The 22,341-nt window shown below is 50.7% G+C and overlaps 2 protein-coding genes across 2 annotated transcripts; both read right to left on the reverse strand.

The window, feature by feature from the left end:
• Positions 1 to 9: 9 nt before the first annotated feature.
• On the reverse strand, positions 10 to 5,250 carry DDOST (dolichyl-diphosphooligosaccharide--protein glycosyltransferase non-catalytic subunit). Its single transcript, XM_053997718.1, has 11 exons — positions 5,068 to 5,250; positions 3,909 to 4,019; positions 3,589 to 3,675; positions 3,235 to 3,338; positions 2,369 to 2,463; positions 1,954 to 2,047; positions 1,391 to 1,539; positions 976 to 1,123; positions 736 to 856; positions 463 to 569; positions 10 to 375 (listed from the first exon to the last, which is right to left on the reverse strand). Exons 1-11 carry the CDS (start codon positions 5,204 to 5,206, stop codon positions 226 to 228), a joined length of 1,305 nt encoding a protein of 434 aa, XP_053853693.1. The 5' UTR covers positions 5,207 to 5,250; the 3' UTR covers positions 10 to 225.
• A 237-nt stretch (positions 5,251 to 5,487) lies between these two features.
• Positions 5,488 to 21,680, reverse strand: KIF17 (kinesin family member 17). Its single transcript, XM_053997245.1, is given in 16 exon segments — positions 5,488 to 5,875; positions 5,955 to 6,010; positions 6,244 to 6,432; positions 6,435 to 6,459; positions 7,251 to 7,482; positions 9,966 to 10,090; positions 10,168 to 10,299; positions 11,310 to 11,456; positions 12,074 to 12,171; positions 13,169 to 13,308; positions 13,310 to 13,487; positions 13,490 to 13,609; positions 16,785 to 16,965; positions 19,249 to 19,338; positions 19,703 to 19,849; positions 21,282 to 21,680. Coding segments are annotated over 16 exon segments (2,244 nt in total). The 5' UTR covers positions 21,501 to 21,680; the 3' UTR covers positions 5,488 to 5,710.
• Positions 21,681 to 22,341: the final 661 nt, after the last annotated feature.

Here is a 22,341-nt window from a genome sequence, read left to right on the forward strand (position 1 = left end):
ACTCATCAGTAAACATCCTGGTCCTGGGTTTGCAGATACTTTGGTAACAGATTCTCCCCCCAGAATTTAACTGTCATTCTCAATAACTCCCCAGGTGTAAAAATGAAAAAGACCAAACACAGCCCCACAGTGCACCCGGCACCCACCAGTCCTGACACGGATACACGGGAGGCTCTGAGCACTGCCCGGCCCTCCTGGTGCCGGGAAAAGGCTCCCACAGGGAGCTCAGTCAGATTTCTCCTTCTCCTTCATGTGCAGGAAGACAATGCTGAACATGAAGAGGCCGACCATCATGGAGAAGGCGCCGGCGTAGTAGGGGTATGCCGAGGGGATGAACCGCTCGTACTGCGTGTGCTGGAGGGGACGCACAGACACCTGGGGGGACAGAGCAGCCCTTGCAGTCCAGCAGCCTGGGGCAGCCTTTCCTCCCGGGACAGGGGGCATTCACTCCCCTATGCCTACCTGTGTGGAGGAGTAGAGGTGGGTGTACCCCAGCCGGTTGTAATCCACTTTGAACTGGAACACGCCGTAGACGTCCGGCAGCTTGAACTGCACGCTGTATTTGCCACCTGAGGGAGAAACAGGGGTGACACTGAGGGGACACGAGAAGCTGTGGAAGGTGAAAACACCCCCAGGTGTGGGACCAAGGCAGCAACGGGGACCCCCTGTTCCTCTTGAGGGGGACCCACTGCTCCTCTAGGGGGGAACCTCCCGCTCCTCGTGATGGGGACCTACCGTTCCTCTTGAGGAAGGTGCGCACGAAGGGGTCGATGCGCACGAACTCCAGCTGGATGTCGTCCCCGTCGAAGGGCACCCACTTGCCGTCAGCGAGCTTCTCAATCACGATGCTGTACTCCTGGGACAAATTAACCAGCGATGCCTGAAAACCAGCCCCGGCCCACTCCGAGCCCCAGCGCTGCCCAATTCCTCCCCGCGGGCGGCTCCCGCGTGCCCCGCCCTGCCCGGCGGCCTCACCACGAGGTCCGTGACTGTGTAGGCGTTGGGCGGTGCCCGCTCCCCGACGCGGTGGTGGGACACGGCGCCCACGCGCAGAACGCCCTCCTCCTTGAACACCCAGCGGGACAGGGCCACGGCCAGCTCGTAGTTACCTGTCTGGGAGTACCTGCGCAACAAGGGAGGCTGAGACAGCCGAGAAAATACCCCATGGCCCAAACCCAAACCAAACAGAGGTGAAAGCAACACAAACTGAGCTGAGGTTAAAGGAAGCAGCTGCTTTCCAAAGCGCTTTGTTCTGACACAGTAAAGGACGTGTCACCCCAATTCAAGCTTTCTGCTCTTTCCCAAAACGTAAACATTTGTTGCCTGTTTCCCAGGAGTTCTGCCCTCAAAGCGCTCCCCAAACACTCCTCAGCCAGGGAAGCCAACGCACCTCTTGGAGCCGGGAGTCGCTTTCTGCACGGCAGAATTGAAGAAGGCGTCGCTGAAGAAGTCGAGGGAGCCGCTGAAGACGACGCGGGCGTTGTTGCGCGCTTGCAGCCCCGCGATCAGCAGCGTGTTCTTCCCCACCGCGTGCGGGTACTGCGGAGCAAACGGGAACAGGGCTCAGCCCGCCTGGGGATGCACCCACAGCAGTTTGCTGCGGGGCGGGACAGTCTGCCTGTAGTAGCACCAGCTGCAATTAAGGAGTAACCATGAAGCTCAGAAAAAGCAGGAACAGGATTCTGGTACCACTCCAACCGGGATGGAATGCGAGAGATGTTTTGATCTAGGCTGGCCTCTCCTCCAGAGCATGGAGGACACGTGTCCCTCACACTGAACACCAGCAGAAAGCAGAGAGGAAGACAACATCAGGAAGCAGCCAACAGCCTAACCCTTTCAAAATCAGTTAGGAGATTGAACACTCCAGGATTTTCCTAAGCAGCTGAAGTTAGAGGGACTAACTAGCATAGCAGATGCACATCTCAACACAGGAGAGAAAGAAAGGGAGCATACCTGAGTGATGGGCTTATCTGGGAAGAAGGAGTAAGAGGTAGAAGAGCCAGTCAGGATATCCAGCACCAATGGGTTGTCGGGATCAGCCACCATCCTTGCAGGGAAAGCCACAGTGAGCAGCATGAACAACCCTGCATCTCCACACCCAGAGGAACGTGTGGCCACCCCCTCAACCTCATGAACCTTCTCACCCTTCTACCTGCTGAGAAACTAAATATTTCCTCCACTATTTTGTTAGCAACCATTCCTAAGTCAACAGCTAAACTACTTTGGAGGATTTCGTTCTATTTTTGTTTGAAATCAAGAGAGATTTGTTAAGGTCACGTTAAGAGCCCCAGGGGCTGACCCCACGCTCACCTCACAGCAACACCAGAGGTTCAACTGCTCTTCCCCCACCTCACCCCCTGCTGCTCACCCAACTCCTCGGAACAGGATGGGATTCAGTGCTGCTTTCCCCACAATGGTGGGGGCCTTCAGGAGGTTCTCAGTGTCGGCCACAATCAGCGTGTGCTGGGGAAACAAGAGAGATCCATGTGAGGTGAGAGGGGTCTAATGACAAACAACAGCTTCTCAGTTAAAAGTTTGTTTTTATGGACAATTACAACTATTGGGTGAGCATTGTAGTTCAATTAAAAAGCAAAACAACGGCATTTTTGTGTTTATGATCAAATTAGGTTAATACTAATCTTCAAGGAAATACAAACAGCCACTTGATAAAGACAGCAACACCTACAGTGTTTTATTTCCCTGCATTTAGCAACCTTCATTCTCAAACCAGGACAACATGCATGTACATACTGCTTCAGCAGTTTACCTTAAACAAAAATTACCAGAGTATATTTAGCTCAGACTTTAATATGTGTTTTAATTTTAAAATGCTGGATTACACCAAACAGGCAAGATTGTAGAAATGTTTGTGTGTTTCTACACTGATCTGAAAATCTGGGACTGAAAATCTCCCTTCCCACATCTGAAGCGTTGCACTCGGTGTCTGACACGTTTCACCCTCAGGTGAGATTCCCCCCCCAAGCTTCAGAGGGATCCAGAACCAGCATTAATCACAGCCCCACTGCCTGCACACGGTGACCATCTGAAAGCAAAGCCTGAAGCATCCTGACAGGAGCAGAACTGAATGCTGCAACAGGGATTATTTCCCACCTTCCTGGGAGGAGGGTGGGAGACAAGGGATAGAGGAAAAACGGGAGCACAAGGACAGAGGATTCACCCCTAAAGCTCTGCACCCACGTTAAAGCAGCCAGAAGGAGCAGGCAAGGCCCTCACCTGGCCGGGGTCGGAGATGTCGTAGTTGTGGTGGTCGATGACCGCTGTCCTCTCCTCATCAAACTCGATCCCACACTCGCTGCCCAGCTCTCGCAGGGGGTCACCTGCAGGGACACAAGGGATCCTCTGTCACACAACACAGGAACTCAAAAGTAAATTCAGCTGAGAGTCATGTGCCCAGCACTCTATGAGCCAAACCCCAGGGAGCAACATGACCTCCCCACTGAATTCCCACTGAACATGTTACTAAAGGCATGAATGACCCATTTCCTCCCAGAGCAAGCCCTGAGGTGCACAGGGAGCAGCTGGTTTTGCTGCAGTGAATTAATTCTCTGGAGGAACACCTGCACTCACCAATGTCTGAGCTGGCGGCGACGAGGACGCTGCCACCGCCGTCGATGAACGCGGTGATGGTCTCCACATTGATGTTCCCACCAAAGTCTGAAAGCAAATGGCAAGAACTCATGGCTAGAGCTCAGAAAGAGCCCCCTGGCAGAGTTAAACCACGGCAAATCACCAAATCAATGGAAGAACCACCAGTGAAGGCTGGGAGAGAGCTGCAGTTTGCTACTGAGTACATCCAAAGCATAGGACTTAACTAAAATTCACAGAACAGCTGGAAATCCCCTTCCAAAAATGCCATCAAGCTTCAGAGTTTTCCCCTCCACATTTACCTTCTATGGATGGGGAGAAGATGATGAGGTTGTCATACAGGAATTCCCCGTACTTTATCAGGGACAGGCTGGCATCATCTGCTGTCCGGAAGGTGAGGTCGAAGCCCCTGTCTGCAGGCAGGACACAAAAGTGACAACTTCTGCATGCCATGAAACCACACATGGAGCAGCAAAACTGCAGCAGGAGCCAGAGGTTTATTTCCCCAGTGAAGGATCATTTTGGAAAAACTGCCTTTTAAGAGCAGCACCTGAGAGTTCCCAAATAAACCCAAGGGGTGGATCCCCTGAAGAGCCCTGATGTCAAAGGATGCCTCGCTGTCATCCATGAAACAGGGATTGATGCTGCAAGGGACCTAAACACAGGCACAGCTGGGAAAGCAACCCCCATCTCCTGCCTCATTCTGACCAGGAGATCCCAAACAGTCACCCCACACCCCCCTCCAGGGAACCCCAATCTCCTCCCTTGGCTTGGGGTCTCCTTCTTCTCACTCAGCCTGACCGGGGAACTCCAACAGCACCCCCCTTGCAATCTCCTCCTTCAGCCTGACATGGGGACACAAATCTTCTTCGTTCTGACCAGGGGAACCCAAACAACCCCCTCTCCCCAGTAACACCCATCTCCTTTTCTGCTTGACCAGGGGATCCCGATCTCCTCCCCCGTTCTGACATGGGGAACCCAATCTCCTCTCTCATCCAGGCACAGAGTCCCCATCACTTCTCACAGACTGACCAGGAGACCTCAAACCCCCCATTCTCCCTCAGGGGACCCCGATCTGCTTCCTCAGCCTGACAGGAGACCCCAGTCTCCTCCTCCACTCTGACATGGGAACCACAAACAACCCCCTTTTCTGCCCGAAAATTCCAATTTCCTCCCTTTGCCCGGTGCAGCATGCTAAATCTCCTCCCCTCATCCTAACACCCCCCTCTCCCCCATCCTGAAGAGAGGACAGAGCCCCTTCCTGCAAGGGACCCCTGGCTGCACCCCCAGCCCAGCCAGGGGACTCCAATCTCCTCCCTCGGCCTGACCCGAAGACCCCAAGCATCCCCTTTTCCCTCAGGTAACCCCAACCTCCTCCCCCATCCTGACCCTGGGTCCTCAAGCCCGCTTCCCCCGCCCCATCCAACCCTTCCCAGCATCCCGCCGCGGCCCGCTCGGTACCCGCGAGGCTGCGGAAGAACATCGAGTGCGTGTCGCGCAGGTTCCCGTTCTCCAGCAGCACCAGCGTGCGGGGCCCGCCCTCAGCGCCCGCCGCCAGCACGGCCAGGAGCACACACACCGCCACAGCGGCCGCCGCCATCTTGCTCCCGGTCGCAGAACCACCCCATAGGCTGGCAGCCTCCAGCCAATCAGCGCTAGAGCCGAGCGGCCTCCAGCCAATCAGCGCCAGCGCAGAGCGGCCTCCAGCCAATCAGCGACAGACAGCTCCGCGAGGCTGGGACGCAGCGCAAGCGCCGTCCGCCCCGCCAGGGCCGCTGTTCGAGGGAGGGCCCCAGCGCCATCCCCTCGCTCCCCGCCCGCGCTGGGGCGGAAGCGGCGGGCGCTGGAGCTGGCGTCGCCCTCCCTGCGCTTGGTGTCGGCGCTGGGAGCCAAGGCCAGGGACTGCAGGCGGAGGGCCGGGCCTGGGGCATGGTGCAGGCGCTGCCCGCAGCCCCCTCGGAGCCCGCGGGAGCTGCAGGAGGAGAGGAAGGGGGTGTGGTGGGGCGGTGCAGGACCCCAAAATGCGGCTACGTCCTGCGAGAAACCCCTGAGAAGTCAAGGGGCTGCAGCAGAATTGATCCTGGGTGGGTCGCCGTTTGATTTCTCAAGGAAAAGGAGGAAAATGAAGAGTGCCGGCGATATCTGGGAAAAGGGGATTACCTCGGTCCAGGTGAAGAATCTGGCTGGCTCGCCGGGATCGGAAGTAGTTGCTGGCGATGGTCTCGCCGTCGCTCCTGTCCAGCACCAGCCTGTAGTAGTCCTCCTCGGGCTGCAGGTGCCAAACGCTGCGCCAACAATAAGGCAAAATTGGTAAAATAGGATAGAAATGGAGGAGGAATGGGCCGTACCGCTGGCTCCCTGCTCCCATTCGAGGGGCTTGTCCGGCCAGGTTTGGGCTGTGGGAAGAGATGGCGTTAAGGGTTGTTGTGTGTAGAACAATCACCACTCTGCTGGCTGCACTCCCTGATCCCGACACTGCTCCGGTTCCCGAGGGATCCGCACCACGTGCCACCTTTGTTGCTCACACTTTCCAGACAAACTTTGGAAGATGTTAGGAGTGCACGCAGCCCAAGCGCGGCAGAGCCGCGTGCCGTCGTCACCTCCCTGTCCCCCACAGCGCCCTCCTCTCCCCGGGCGCTGTCCCCTTACTTGCGGGCAGCTGGGTTCTTTGAATGACAGGCTCTGGAATTTTCCAGCAGCCGCTCTCCTCGTCCCACACGGACTCGCACCGGCTCCCCTCCAGGTTGCAGAGCAGCAGGTCTCGCTCCTGGCGCTGGATGATGCTCAGGTAATCCATCTTCTCCAGCCCAAACTCCACCTGCAGGTTTTGATCTCGGTCTCGGCAGCCCGGAGCTGGACACAAACCATCAGGGCTATAAGGCAGAGAGACCGATGGATACTATGAGTACAGAAATTTGCCAGGCAGAGAAAGACACTCAGGAAAGCTTCAATATTTGGAAAGTTTTCTAATTTAGGTACAAATTAGGATTAAATTCGTGTGGAGAGATTACTCCATGTCTGTTTTAAAGAAAGTTTTCTCATGTTTCTCCACAGGGATGATTTTTGAATGAACCTGAAGCTAATCTTACTGATGTGGTCTTAGAACTCCTGGAATTTCCTAACTTTGGTTAAAAAGGTGCAATATTTCTGTGATACCCTAAATACTCAAATAAAGCAAGTCCTTAATGTGCAGGTCTAGGACTGTACACACAAATGTCTTTTTTTTTTTTGCAGACCCTCTGATTCTGCCACAAAATATCAGAGCAAAACTGATTTTCAAGTGCTTTGAAAATGAAGATTTTTAAATGTAAAATTTAAGAGCATTACTTTTATATTTTGTTTCTTGCCCCAGAAAGCGTGCTCAGAACTGGCAGCAGCTGCAGCAGATCTGTAGGTCGGCAGAGGGAGTCGCATCCCCTCCCATCCCAACACACGCTCCTCCCGCCAAGTGTCACACACCGAGCCTTTACAACTGGAGGGGTTTGGGCTTCAAAAGCTTAATCCCCCACCTGAGGGATTTCATAAAAGCTCACACACACAATGTGGTGTATGAAATACCGACACAGCCAGAGTCATTCTCTAAACCCACAGCCCTGTAACATAAAAAAATGGGGATGTGGAGGAGGAAGGAGCTGCTCCCTCACCTTCTCCTGCACCTTCTCCAGCGCCTTGCTCTTGGCTTGAACCTCCTCCTGGATGGAGTCGTAGGCGTTGAGGAGAGCCTGCTCGCTGCTGTCCTCGCTGGATTCCTGCAGGGCAGCCACCAGCTGCAGCCTCCGCTCGTCCGCGTATTTCTTCCGGCGTTTGTGCTTTTCCTTCAGGTCCCTGTTCTGAGCCTGCTCCTCCCCGACCACCCGCTGCTCCAGCACCTGCAGCCTGCGGAAGGGAACACTGAGCTCAAGAACCAGCTTCACAAGCATGGAGGGTGCATGTCCTTCCATGGGTGACATTTGGGAAAACACAGAAAATTGAGAATTATAAGATTTTCTGCCCTGAGTAATCATAGCAGATCATACTTATTATTAACAGTTTCTGTCATAAAAAGAATCCCAGAATGGTTTGGGTGGGAACCCTCTGCCATGGGCAGGGCCACCTCCCGCTCTCCCAGGTTGCTCCAACCCTGTCCAACGTGGCCTTGGACACTTCCAGGGATCACGGGGCAGCCACAGCTCCTCGGGGTGAAATACTCCACAAAGGCAAGCATGTGTTACTCCAAGCACCTCAGTCAACAAGGATGTCCAGAAATCCATATCTAAGCTCATAAAATTATCTTTAAAACCCTTGTTTTGTGTACTCTGTATTTAAATTTTTATTTAAATAAACAGGGAATATATTATTATATTTAAGGTTTTTTTTCAAATATGCAAAAAATGCCAAAATTACACATAAAATTATTTTAAATGGTGGATGTGGGAGTGTTAGATCTGAAAGCCACAGTGTGGCTTCCATTTTGGGGCAGTATCAGCCAGAGCTGATTATTTGTGTGACCTCAGCATTGTTAATGCAGCACTGGCACAGGCCTGTGTTTGAAATCCTGCTCTGACATGGAAATAAAGCCATGCTCCAGAGCCGTTCCTTTGTCTGCACAGGATCTGGAGCAGAGCGGATAGCTCAGGTTGGCCAGCACTGGCTCAAACTGGCTGATAACCTCTTTTCTGATAACAGCCTCCTAATTATCTCCAAACCCTGTGAAATGGCTCATTCTCCCCCAGAACTGACCTGCTATTCTGCTGCACTGCTCCTGCCCGTTGACCTCCCCTTTCCTTTGCTTAATATACATTGAATCCAAGGATTCAATCCTTGCTCTGCTGAGCTGCCCCGATGTGTAAAGCTTGAGCAGGTGGCTTTGAAATCCCCACAGCTGTGGAACCAAACCCTCCTGCCCAATCTGCACAGAACCTGGATGCAACAATGTGATTAGAAGGGTATTTTGCCACAAAAGGAATAGGATTCATTATTGAAATATGACCACTAACATTTGATATCAAATCCAAATGAAAGGTTTCTTTGGAGATCTCTCCCTTAACAGACAGAATTGCCCACAAATTACAGACACTGCTGTTCTGCATTTCATAGCATCTCCTTTTTGAGCCAGGAGAGACCCAACAGAGCGAGCACACACCACAGGAAAGCTGAAAGACTGGTTAAAACCCACAGAAGGATTGGTTAAAGCCCACAGAACTGTTCAGAATCAGACTCTCTCACAGCTTTTCTAATTGTATATAGTTCCACACAATGGAGTAAGTGAAAAATCAGCAGAATTTGCTTCAATTGTGTATTTCTGGAGCAGCCCAAGCCCCCATGCTGCTTCAGTATGTGTTGGTGCACTCTGGCTGAGGGAATTCTCTCAGGACATCTCTCACACAGAGAAAACTTTGAGCCAGATTGATTTCGAGATGGGCCAAGCACCAGTCTTGAGCCTGCATCCCTCCTATCCCAGCCCTGTGCTCCAGGCCCTGACAGTGCCCCTGAAATAGGATTATTGGGAAATTTTGCTGTTAGTTGTGGATGATGTGCTGCAAACACTGTGAGATGCACGAGTTGGAGGCAAAAATGGCCTCAGTGATGGGAAGAGTCCATCCATGAACCACAGGACAGTTGCTGCCTTACCTGTAAGACATGAGAGGGCTCCAAGTGCCCTTCAAGGACCTTTTCCAAGAGGAAAAGGTGGCATCTCTATAACCTGTGTGAGCACTTAAGGCTCACCTGCCTGCAGCTCCAGGCAGGATTTGTTACCAGGAATGCACACGTTTTGACATCCACATTTGCTGACTTGAACATCTCCATTTTTCTCTCATAATTCTGGCGCTTGGCCTCACTGAGCTCTTCATCCACCCAAACAGGGCAAAGTTAGTTTTGGGGTAAAAACTGCCTGGAGGAGAGAAGGCTCCAGGCAGACCTTAGAGCCTCTCCAGTGCCTAAAGGGGCTCCAAGAAAGCTGGAGAGGGACTTTGGACAGGAGGCTGGAGTGCCAGGACAAGGGGGAATGGCTTCCCACTGCCGGAGAAAGGGATAGATGGGGTGTTGGAAGGGAATCCTTCCCTGTGAGGGTGGGCAGGCCCTGGCACAGGGTGCCCAGAGCAGCTGTGGCTGCCCCTGGATCCCTGAAAGTGTCCAAGTCCAGGCTGGAGCAGCCTGGGACAGTGGAAGGTGTCCCTGCCCAAGGCAGGAGGTGGAATGGGATGAGCTTTAAGGTTCTTCCCACCCAAACCAGTCCATAATTTTAACTCACATGTGCCTGGTTTGGGGCTGCACTGACAACTGGAGCTCAGCAGCTGTGGTGTCATGGCAGCAGGCACCTGCTGCTGCCTGAAGGTGCTGCCCAGGGGACAGTTGGCACCAGCAGGGATGTCACTGACCTGGCAAGGACCAGCTGCTGGTCTGCAGGCAGGGAAATCCCCGGGGCAGTGACAGCTCCTGCTGCTCCAGCACTGCCCCTGCTCACCCCACTGATGTCTGTGATGGTCCCAGGTGCTGCTGGGTCCTGGGGACAAAAGGAAAACGAAGGCTGTAGCTCAGAAAAGATGCAATGAGAGACCTGGGGGAGATGATGCACGTTACCCACTCAGGTTTATTCATCCCAAGGGGAGAAGGAGTCTGGAGGGTACCTGGGCTGATGTTGGCTCTTGTTGGCAGCAACTGCATGTTCATATGGAGGTGTGTGATCAGAGGTTGTTCTAGTCCCTGTGTCAGCTGAAAAGAGGAAATTCCCACAATGTTGGTAATGAGCTGTGCAAAACTAGACAGAAATCTGTGAAACCATCTCCAAAAGCCTTCCCCCCAAAGCTAGGAATGACGTGTCTGAAAGGAAAAGGGCTGTCATTCACCTGCTTCTGCTGGTCAGTAAAAACCATGAAGCACTGAGAGGGTGTATTGGGTAAGGAATGCAGATTGTACAGGGCTGGGAGAGCCTGGCTCCAAAAATAATCCATTTCAGAGGCTGGAGGTGCACATTTGTAATCAGAGGGGGAAGAAATAAAGAACCTCTTAACCTACACCTCAAAAAGTGATAGCACCAAAAATGAAGAATACAGGTTCAAGAATTACTAGTGGGTGATAAGTGCTGTATGAGCACATTGCAAACCATGCTCTGAGGCACTGCAGGTGTCCATGAAAAGCAGTAATGGAGAGGGAGAGGCAGAGGAGGCAGCTTCTAGGATGTGAGAGGAATATCTGCCTTGCAGTGAGCGATGGTGTGGATAATCCACCGGGAGAGCAAGTGCTGCAGCACATTTGCATACGGAGGAAGAGACTGCGGCAGCCACCCCGGCCTTGGGATGAGAGTCCAGGGGGAAGGGGACAGAGCAGTGACCTCTGCTCCAGAGACACGCTGCCCTCAGCAGGGGGAACTCTGCTACATGGGCAAAAAGCAGGTGTTTTACTCAAAAATGAGGCTTTTCATTGCCTCAAGGCTTACAGGGTTGGGTCAAGGTCAGGCTGGTCCTGTCAGAGAAAGAAGTCAGGGAAATAGGGAAGAGGACAAAGCTGGGACAGAGTCTTAAATCTGGTCCAGGAGAGGCAGAGTCCCTGCTCCTGCTGTGGATGAGAGTGGGTTGAGAGCAGGGACTGCTGCTGCCAGACAGCACTTGCTGCAGTGGCAGCACTTGCTGCCTTTTAAAGGCTGCAGTGGCTGCCACAGATCTGAGTGCAAAAACAGTCCCTGCTCCTGAGGGAACCTGAGTTGGGCTGCACAGCCTCCACACCTGCTTCCTCCTGAGGAGATCCTGGATTACAGACACCTTGAGATCAAAGTCATCCCTCAGGCTGCTGATGTCCTTCTCCAGGCAGGCATGGGACGCCTGCTCTGCTTTGTGGCTGGCCTGGAGCTGGGCCAGCCTCTCCTGGAACTCCTGCAAGGCACAGCAACAGTCCTGGGACTGTTCCCGAGGTCACACCCAGGTCCATTCCAGGTCACACCTTATGTCCATCCCAATACAACTCCACCACCAGTATTCACTGACTTTTTCTGTGACTTAAGTTGACACAGGAGTGATTGTTGTTGATGAAAGTGACTGTTCAGTCCTAAAAACGGCTGCATTGGCTGGTTGTGGTGCTCTGGAATGAACTTTCTAAAGAGCAAGGAGAGAGTTTTGTTTCCCTCTGACTCCTCCTGGCTCTGTATTCCTCTTTTTCCTCATCTCTCTACTGTTCCTAAAACCTTTGACTACTGCTTTCCTCAACTCTATTCCTCCCTTTTCTGACAATTTCACATATAGTTCCTCCAAAAAGTCTTCCTGGGAATCCATTCCAATCCATCCCCAGGGAGGTGGGAACAAGAAGTGGGTTATAATAAGGCACATGGCCTCCGTAACTCATGGTCTGTTCATAGGAGAAGTCCAAGGATTACAAAAGAGAGGAAAAAAAAAGAAAAAGAGAAGTGTTCTAGAAAGGCTGAACCATATTTGTAATGATTACTATGAAAAAGGTTTTAGTCAAAGCCACTCTGGGACATCTGTTCCCAACTTACTTCTCTGATCAGCTGCTTCTCTGCTTCCAGATCCACCTGGGGTTTGAGGGAGGGAGCTGGATTTGCTCCCAGGTGAGCAGCCTCAGCAGGCAGAAGCCCTACAAAGCACAGTAGAAATAAAAATCACTCACAGTCACTGGGTGGGATTGTCTGCAGAATTTCTGGAAAGAGAACAAAGAAGCTGGGTGCCAGGAAAGAACATGGCAACCCCTGCGCTCGCTGCCAAAACACCGCTGGCCCAGGACTCCAGAGGTGTGGGGAGAGAGAGAGGGGTTCCAGCTTCAGGAAAATATGGAATTGAATGCAACTGTATGGTATTTATAAATACAAGTATCTCTTTAAAGAAAAACAGGACTTGTTTCCAGGGCTATGCTACAGATTTGGGAGATAAAAGACACCAGGAAGATGAAAAGTGCAAGGAAATTACCTTCTTTGTTCACAGCTATTTCTGAAAGGGGGGGGAAAAATCATCCTACAGCCTTATTCCCCTGCTGAAAATTGCCCTTTTTAAGGGGCTAATTCTCCAAAGGTGATCAGCTCCCTAAAGACTGCTCTTGCCTACATTTGCTCCTACATTTCCTATTCCTGCTCCAGAGGACAGAGCAGGTGTGCTGAGGCAGGGCTGAGTCCTCAAGCACTGCCATAAGGAGGGCAAAACTTCTCTTGTAGTGTCAAAAATATACACTGTAGGAGAAAAGAGGCTGAATGCTTACTTTGAAAACATACATATATATATTTAATAAAGAATTTTACAGTATTATTTCTTTTGCAGCTCATTTTTGTTCTTCCTGCTGAAACCTCTCTTCTGCAACTGACCAAATTCTAGCCACAATCACAAAAAATATCCAAGGATTTGAATCAGGTCAGCCTTTTCTAACAGAATTTGTGACCATTGAAAACACTGGATTATTGAGATGGTTTTTGCCATCCCAGTAGAATAAGGTCAATTTGGCAGCAGTGAAGGAAAAGTCTGTAACCAGAATGGAGAATTCTTCCTCCAATAGGTAAGGGAAAGGTTGAAGTAAAATTTAACTAACATTTTATGTGTAAACCCCCTTTTCTTGGCATTTCTGCAATCAGTAAAGGCTCTCCTACCTGACAAGTCACTCGTGCCCATCTGTTCAGCCAGAATGGCCTTCGGCTTCTGAATCTCCTCCTGGTACTCCTTCAGCAGGGCATCCTTGGGGTCCTCATTGATGCAGGGCTTGTTCCTGATGTTCCTGGCCCGACTTGTGCAAGATGCTGAGGCTTTCCTCGTAGCTGTCATCAGCTGGGGACACGCACGCCACCATCCTGGCGTTCCCCCCCAGAGAGTCCTGGAGCAGCCTGGTCAGCTTGGAGTCTCGGTAGGGAATGTGTCTGCACCTGCCATCCACCAGGGCCGAGATGACATTGCCCAGGGCAGACAGGGAAGGTTGATTTTGGTGGCCTCTTTGAGCCTCTGCCCTGTGGCACCAGTCCTTGCCTGTCTCTCACTTCCTGCCAGACCCGCCAAGTTGAGTTTGGCAGCCCTGAGGTGATCCTGCCCTCGCTCATCTGCACAGAAACAATTCCCAGTCAGCTCTTAGAAGGAAGCATCTCAACAATCAAGAAGCAGGACTCTCTTGGCAACATGTCCTGTTCCAGCCCTGTTCTTTGTCTGCTTTGGGCCCTGACTCCCTGAAGTAAGCAAATATCTACTTAATCTAAACACTGCACATTTTAGTGTTTTCTCAACAGGATTCACAGTAAAAATTCATGCCTGTTCTTGCTCTCAGTGAGCTCTGAACACATACACACACACCCCTCTCCATATATTTCAACAGTATTTACAATTTCAGCTAAAGTTCTCTACAAGTAACATGATCAGACCATGAGTTTATACTGCTTTTTTCCTCCTCAGTTTGTTTCATGAGGGGAAATTTAGATGAGATATATAGAAATCCATCAGAAATCAATGTGACCCCTGACAGGAAGAAATGATGATGTCTGGATCCAGATCAGAAGGCTGAAGGATAGCTTTATTAAAACTGTACTGTAATACATTAATATACTATTTAAAGAGATACTATACTATTGTACATACTTACTTCTTACTTACCTAAATAACAAACTCGTGACTCTGCTGAGAGCACGAGCCACAGCTGGATCCAAACAACCTTCACCAGAATCCAACCCAGCAATCCTTTCAGGTAAACAATCTCCACACCACATTCCACATGGGGAAAACAAAGGAGCAGAGATAAAGATTATTTTCTCTTCTTCTCTCTGTGCTTCTCCTGAGAGACAGAATTATGTCTCTCTGTCCAGAGAATGGGAATGTCACAGAAATCCTTCCCTGTGAGGGTGGGCAGGCCCTGGCCCAGAGAAACTGTGGCTGCCCCTGGATCCCTGGAAGTGTCCAAGGCCAGGTTGGACGGGGCTTGGAGCACCCTGGGACAGTGGAACGTGTCCCTGGCCATGGCCCAAATCCCCAGATGAGGAGATGGATCCTGGTGAGGAGTCAAACGCAGTGAGCTGGTGCCATTCCCATCACTTTGAGGCAGGAGCAGATTGAGCTGAGGCTGCCCAGCTGCCTGGGCACACCTTACACATGGAATGCCTACTTCCTGGTCTGCATTTGAGGCTGGAACAGTGTGATGGTCCCTGTGAGGAACACAGAGTGCATCTGGTTCTTTTAGGAGCTCTGCACTTTCACTGGCTCCTTACCTTTCCCAGCCTCACACAGAACAAAGACTTGGGTACTAATTCCTGGAACTGCTGTCCTAAGTGCTGGACCACACTCTTGCATGTCCACATCCAAAATACTCCATAAGATTGCAACCCAAATTCAAGGGAAGAGCTCCTTTAGCATTCCAAGCACAGAAAGCACTGAGATTTTAACTGAATTCACCCTTTTCAAGGCAGACTTCCACAAATCCTGGCCCCAAAAGGAGTCAGAGTTCTGTTTTACAGCTCTGGACAATACCTAAACATGAGCAATGAACAATCTGATGCATGAGGGAAGTTGAAAGTTCACAGGTAAACACCAAAATCTCTAAAATCTGTTGTCTCAGGATATTTCTATTACAACAACAGATTGGTAACTGTGGAGTTTAATGTTTGCTGCTGAGCAAACTTGCTTCACTCCAGCTCATTCTCATGTGTCAAGACATGGGGAAACAGAGTAAAATCACATGGGGCTTAAAGAGAGCACCCTCTCCTTGTCCTTTCTGAGTGCTGGGGTGAGTGGGCAGCCACAAAAAGTAGGTTTCCTAACCCTTTCCTTTCTTCCCTTGGCTCATGTAAACGCTGCCAGGCAATCAAAAAGCTGTGTTGGTTCCTGCCAGTCCTTTTACCCACCGAGGCTATTTGTTTCCAGATCAGAGTTCATGGTTTATTTCCCATGGTGTGAGAAGATCCCCAGACTCTTACTAAAATGTCTGCAGCAGCCTAAAGATCTTCCCTAATTCCCTGTCAGTCCATTGCCTGGGCTGATGGCAGAAGCACACAACTAAAGGAATAAAACATCTGCTAATCTAATTAAAAATACTGTAAAAATAAATAAGCATAAAAAATAATATAAAATTTTTTAAAAGGTGTAAAAATATACATAAAAATACTGATGGAAATTTGCATATTTGAAACATCTGCAGCCAAGGGCCCAGTATTTTTCATAATTCCTGAACGTGTTACTTTAAAAAATGTAATTTTAGTCCCTTTAAAATATCAACTCCCTGTAAATTATTATTTACTACAGGCTCACCCGGAATAGAAGTTTGAACTTGTTATGAAGCCTAAAGATAACAACAGAAATACCAACTTCTTCAACTCTGTCAGCCAATGCTCACATCCAGTTTATGAGGACTGGCCAGTGCCCTCACCTTTCTCCTCAAATATTCCATCTGTTTTTACCTGCCATCTCATTCCATGTCATGTTTTCAAAGCTTTAAATTGGAGAAATTCAGGCTAGATTGAGGACCCTGTACCAATCTTGAGCACAGAAGAGGAGTGCAAATGCTTCTTACCTGTTGGGATAAAGTTGGGATTTCACAAACCCCCACAATGCATCCAGTATCTGTGCTAAGTGAAAAACTCTCCAAATCCCTCACTTACTGAGTGGAAATTGAGGTACTGTCATCAACATCTGGAACCACAGTTTTGGAAGATGTTGTGTAACTTTCCCCATGACTGAAACAGCTGAAGAAAGCAAAGCCAAGCTGTTCCCAGCTGGGGTCAAAGACAAAGCAAAGATTAATTCCTTTCTGCTCCCGGAAAAACCCTCTTCAGGCCCCTGCTCAGACTCAGAGAGGCAGCTCTTCCAACTAAAGAAATGCCAGTAAGATATTCGTGAAAGGAAAGCTAGTCACTAAACTTTATTAAAGGATTCTTTAATTCCATCTTTTAAAAATATGCCCTATGATTAAGCTCAATGAAGGAATTGTTAGGTGATATGACCTGAATGGTTTCATTTGGGAAGGACCCTAAGACTCATCTCATTCCACCCCCTGCCATGGGCAGGGACACCTTCCACTGTCCCAGGCTGCTCCAAGCCCTGTCCAACCTGGCCTTGGACACCTCCAGGGATGCAGGGGCAGCCACAGCTGCTCTGGGCACCCTGTGCCAGGCCCTGTCCATCTCACAGGGAAGAGGATTTTCTGCTGCACCTACAGTCATTTGGGATCTCAGGCTAGCTGTGGGATGATGAGTGGCCACACAGACCCTGTGCCCTGCCAGGCCTCCAGGTATGCACCGAGAGCGCAGATTCCCATGCTGGCAGTGAAGATGGAGTGGGAGCAGGAGGAGCCCTTGTTCATGAGGGTGAAGGCCACTGCTCTGTTCCTGCAGCCCACGTCCATCAGCTGCTCACACTGGGCCACGCTGTGCAGGGACAGCCCCTGCACGTCCACCCCCTGCTCCGGGTGCTCCTTCAGCTGCCAACAGGACAACGCAAGCCAGGTCACAACAAGGGCCACTGAAACCATGGAAAATTACACTGGGAATGGCTCGGAAGCTTGAGGGCTACGTGAAGTTAAACTGCAGTATGAGAAAAACACATCTGACTGCCACCAAAAAGCCTGATTTCTGAAGGAGGAATAAAACCACAGAAAAAGAGGGAACCACCTTCATGGCTCAGAGAAATCAAGTTAAAAGTTGCTGATTGCATCAGACATCCCCCAGGCCATGGGGAACCTGGCTTCTATCCACCCTCCACCTTCTCTATTATTAAGCTGCATATTTTAAACAAGAATCAAAATACATCTCACCTATTATGGCAAAGGCTGTAAGATCTCCTCAGCCATAGGAAGCTTTTTTTAATATCAAAGCACAGATACAATATTCCCAGATATTGTTCCTAGTGCTTTGCTGAACTCTCTGCTCTGAGTGGGTGGCTTGAGCTCACTGACAACATTCCCAAAGTACCACTCATCACACACAGGTGAACTGTCACCATTTTTCTCCACATTAATTAATTTTTAAATTAACAAAAATTGTCTTTGGGACCCTGGGTTGAGACAGAGCATTAAATACCCAACAGCATCTTCTCAGTAATTATCAATTGCACAAATGAAAAGTTTCATACTGAATGTTAATAAGCAATGGAAATATCCAAAATTTTGAGTTACCCATCAAACCTACATAAAAAATACAAAATAATCCAGAGATCCCTGCACTCCTACACCAGCCCCCTCCACACTGGGAATTTTAAATGAGCTAAATTAATTATCCACAGCTCTGTTACACCCCACATCTGCTAAGTTCATCACCAAAACTATCTTTATCATGTCAGCTGGGATATCGAGATATGGTTGCCACGATGGAGCAACAGAGACCACATTTGGCACTGTGACTTCCAAAGAGGAGGCTCAGATATTTCAGTGATGTTCACAAGAAATGATGTAAAACAGCGTTTGCTGTTAAAAAAATCCCACAGAACAGAGCAAAAGTGGCTGAACATTTAACTGGGTGGGATTTATCCTTGTTCCAAAGCCACGATGCCCGGGATGAATCCAGGTACAGTCACAGGCAGTGTTCAGACACTGTGGCTGCTCTGTGCTACTGAGAACCCCAGGACTGGCCTGGCTCTGTCTGGGGGTGTTGCAGAGTCCCTGAGGAGCACCTGACCGAGGACATGGCTGTAGTCACTGAGGTGAAAGGCAAAGGAATGAACGCAACTGGGGTTCTGGGGGAACTGGGGGGCTCAGAGGAATGCAGTGGGGCAGCCTGGGATTTATTTCGGCAGGACACACTCCCTCAAGTACTCAGTGGAGGCAGCAACAGGCAGCGTGACGGAGTTACCCTGGAAACTGCTCTGCCCAGCTCCTGCCCGCCCAGTGCCAACCGCGTCGCCATGGAAACCCGTGTCACCGCCGATGTGGAACAAAGGAAAGGAAACTGCAGCAAGAAGTCCCCTTCTCCCACTCTCCCTCTGCAGGAGACAGGCAAAGCACGCTTGGAACACGGAGCAGAGAGGGGTTTGCCTGCCTTAAAGCAAGAAACCTGTTAGAAATACCTGCCCTGTAAGGAAGTTTGGGTCTGTTGCCATCCCAGAGTGTTGCAAGCTGTTACTGCCTTGGTTTTTTACACCGGGGCAGTCCTGCAAGGAAGTAAATTGGAACAGATTTCTAGATCCCTCCAGGAATACATACAAAAGGATCTGCAAAGCTACCAGGAGGTAAATTTTATTAAGATCAGCCCCCTGGTTAGGATTTTTGGGAGAGTTTACCCTCCTATGGCCCTGTAAATGTCACATGTGTTCCCAAGGGGAGTAATATCTGCTGTGTGCCCTCAAAAAGGATCAGCCTTTTTGATTTAGGCAGATAAAGAGAAAATCCGTGGCTCCACTAGATCAGATTAAACATTTATAAGGCCCAGAATCCTCTTGTTTTAGAGACAAGCATAGGATGAAGAGGATGAGGAAGAAATTGCCCCATAAGCACTTTATTCCATCCTTGTCCAGTGAAGGATTTTCACAAAGCTGCTGCTGACCTACCAGCCACTATCATGTGGGATACACTGGACTTGTCTCCAATCCTGTTCCTAAACTTTCACTAAAGTCCCTCAAAAGTCCCTCTTAGCTTCCATATTCCCCATGTAACTTCATATTCTGGCATTCAAGCTTCTGACAGAGACTTTTGTTGCACTTCAGTAAGTCGTGGTAACACCCATCTGAGCTAATTAAAGCACTTTATTAAGACACATTGAGCCCACCTCACCTCCAGCTTCTGCTTGGTGTCAGCTCCTAGAAGGTCATTGTAGATCTCCAGGTAGGAGGCTCTCAGCAGGAACTTGGTGTTTTCAGCACACTGCAGAGCACAGGCAGGATTTGGGGTGAGGCTGCACAGCACAGGGAGCCCCTCCCACAGCTGGGTGCCCACCACCCTTCTGCACCTCATCCAACCTCCCCTGCCATTCACTCCAGATGGAACCGCTCAACACACTCAGTGCACGGGACTTCTGGTCCTTCCACACCTCAAGTCCACAATGTCATCTGGCATGAGGGTGCAGTTCATGACTTATGCACAGGCCTCAGCTTAAGGATGAGGAGCAGCACACCCCAAATCTGTCCCCATTTGCACTCCATGCCATCAGCACTCACTTCTTGGCATAGGACACCAAAGTCTTTCTAGAAAAACCTTATCAAGAGGATCTCTTTCACACCACACCCGCCTGTACACTCTGAAAGATGTGTTCAAATGCCCTGGGAATGATCCCTTTCTGTGAGGAAGGATCCACAACTCCCTGCATGGTGAAGGACTTCCCACTGCCAGTCTGGCCATAGGCAAAGATGGTGCCATTGTAACCTTCCATGACACCCTGGAAATGGGGGAAAACCAAAGAAAACAGCCATCTTCTTTGCCTAACTGGAAAAACATTGTCCAGATTCATTCCCAGCCCCTAAAAGTATTTTTAAAGGAAGAGCTGGAAGTAAACATCAAATGGCTGCTTAATCTTCACATGCCATCAGAGTATAGCAATTACAAAATTAGCATATAAATCAATGTTTTTCTCTCAAAACAGGGAATCTTGAAACAGTGCAGGTGTTGAAAAGCAGTTGACAACACCAACATGTAGCAAACTATAATATTTTTGCCATAGGGCATAAAAACTTATGAAATTCAAAGTGACAAATAGAACAATAGTTGGTTGTGGGGTGGCCAAAGGGATGGTCTCTGGCTTTGAATAATTTTTGCTTGACAAGCTGCTCACTGTCACTTGTCCCTGTTTCAGAGAAGTGTGGTAGGAAGAATAAATAACTGGATTTCTTAAGGTTTAAATAAGAAAAAAAATAACCTATTATTCTAATATCTACTGTTTCTAGCCCTGCTTGTTCTCATGATCAGGAACTTCCATCTTAACACCATCAACAAGCCATTTAATCCATGTTACTTCTTCTAGCAAAACTTTTGGGGGGGAGGTTGGTCTTTTTTTGCTTAACAAGTTCATTTCTCACATGGAAACAAAGGGATGCCCTATCCTTTTGCCAGTCTAAGCCAGGCTGAGGTTCCCACTTGACAGTAAAAATGTCCCTAAAATCATCAGTTTGGTACCAGAGCAGCTGTGGCTGCCCCTGGATCCCTGGCAATGTCCATGGCCAGGCTGGATGGGGCTTGGAGCAGCCTGGCAGTGGAAGGTGTCCTTGCCCATGGCAAGGGGTGGGAGTGGGATGAGTCTTAAGGTCCCTTCCCACCCAAACCTGTCTGGGATTCTATGATATAAACATCCACCTAAAACAATTAAATGTAACTCGCTCCTTGGTGCCCTGCTGGCTGCTAACAAAGTTTTGTTTCTTCCCAATTTCTCAGACTATTGCTGGGACACTGTCTGCTCTCCTCTGCTCCCCAGGCTTGTAGCTAAACCTCTTGAGGCAGTGGACAGGGCTTTCTACCCATAGAGAATCCCAAATGGTTTGGGTTGGGAGGGACCTTAAAGTTCATCTCATTCCACCACTCTGCCATGGGCATGGACACCTTCCAGCATGGGGAAGGTCAAGTGGATCCTGCTTCACTTAGGGATCACCTGTAAAACTCCTCAGCCTCTGTCCCAAGCTATGTGTTCACAGAATATCCTCAGCTGGAAGGGACCCACAAGGATCAGAGTCCAACTCCTGGCCCTGCATGGACACCCCAACAATCCCACCCTCTGCCTGAGAGCATTGTCCGAACGCTCCTGGAACTCCTTCTTCCATTGTGGTGCCCAATCCTGCCGCCGCCCCTGGCTGCGTGGGCTGCCCTGGGTGCCCACTGACCTCCCCCAGCGGGTAGGCGATCTCATTGTAGATGTGCTCGGTGCTGTGCTCCCTGCCGAACGCCCCGTCGAAGGAGAACTGCCGGGGGGGATCCGTGGGGGCCGCGGGGTTCCGCCCGAGGCACCGGCCCCGCACACTGTCCACACCGACAATGGCCCGGCGCCTCAGGGCCGCCCAGCAGCGGCAGCGCACGGCCACCTTCACCGCCTCCGCGGCCATCGCCCCGGCCACCCACACAGCGGGTCAGTGACAGACACGGGGGTCAGCGACACACAGCGGGGTCAGTCACACAGAGCGGAGTCAGTCACACACAGAGGGGTCAGTCACACACAGAGGGGTCAGTCACACACACACTGGGGTCCGTGACACACAGCGGGTTAGTGACAGACACAGGGGTCAGTCACACACAGGGGGTCAATGACAGACACGGGGATCAGTCACACACACACTGGAGTCCGTGACACACAGCGGGTTAGTGACAGACACAGGGGTCAGTCACATACACGGGGGTCAGTGACAGACACACACTGGGGTCAGCCCCACACACTCGGGTCAGATTCCCCCCAGAGGTCACCCCATCCATCCAGACCAGCCCCACACTCGGTGGGACTGGGGGACACCGCGGGCTGGGAAGAGGCTGGGCTAAGCCTAACCCTGGGCATCTGCACCCCTTGTGGGAGGGAAGCATTTACCCCTCACTGGGGGCACACAGCGAAAGGACCCCCGAGCGAGGGAGGCTGGGGGGGAAGGGGAAAGTATAGAGAAAGAGAGCTGGGGAGGGATGCAGGGAAACGGGGAAGCTGGGAACAGGTCTGAGGGGGAATTAGGGCAGGTCGAGGGGAGGAAACCTGAAGGGAGGGTTTGTGAGGGAAACCCTGAGGGGATGCCGAAGGGCGGGAAACCCAAGGATAAGGAACCCTGAGGTAACTTTTGGGAGCCGAGACACGCCCAAAGGGGACGGAGCAAGAGAAAACCTGAGGTGACCCCGCCGGTGCCGCGCTGGCCGGAGGCGCGCACAGACCCCGAGGGCACGGCGGCGCTGAGGCGGCGGGAGGCGGCC

The sequence above is a fragment of the Vidua macroura genome, chromosome 23, assembly GCF_024509145.1.
Source record: "Vidua macroura isolate BioBank_ID:100142 chromosome 23, ASM2450914v1, whole genome shotgun sequence".
Lineage (NCBI taxonomy): Eukaryota > Metazoa > Chordata > Aves > Passeriformes > Viduidae > Vidua > Vidua macroura.

What these genes read in the sequence shown, in the direction of transcription:
- DDOST (XM_053997718.1), bottom strand. Translation starts at nt 5,206, where the DNA reads ATGGCGGCGGCCGCTGTGGCGGTGTGTGTGCTCCTGGCCGTGCTGGCG. An exon ending in ATCCTGTTCCGAGGAGTTGG is followed by an intron (nt 2,048 to 2,368) that starts GTGAGCAGCAGG and finishes TTTCCCTGCAAG; the next exon opens with GATGGTGGCTGATCCCGACA. An exon ending in GCGACTCCCGGCTCCAAGAG is followed by an intron (nt 1,124 to 1,390) that starts GTGCGTTGGCTT and finishes CTTGTTGCGCAG; the next exon opens with GTACTCCCAGACAGGTAACT.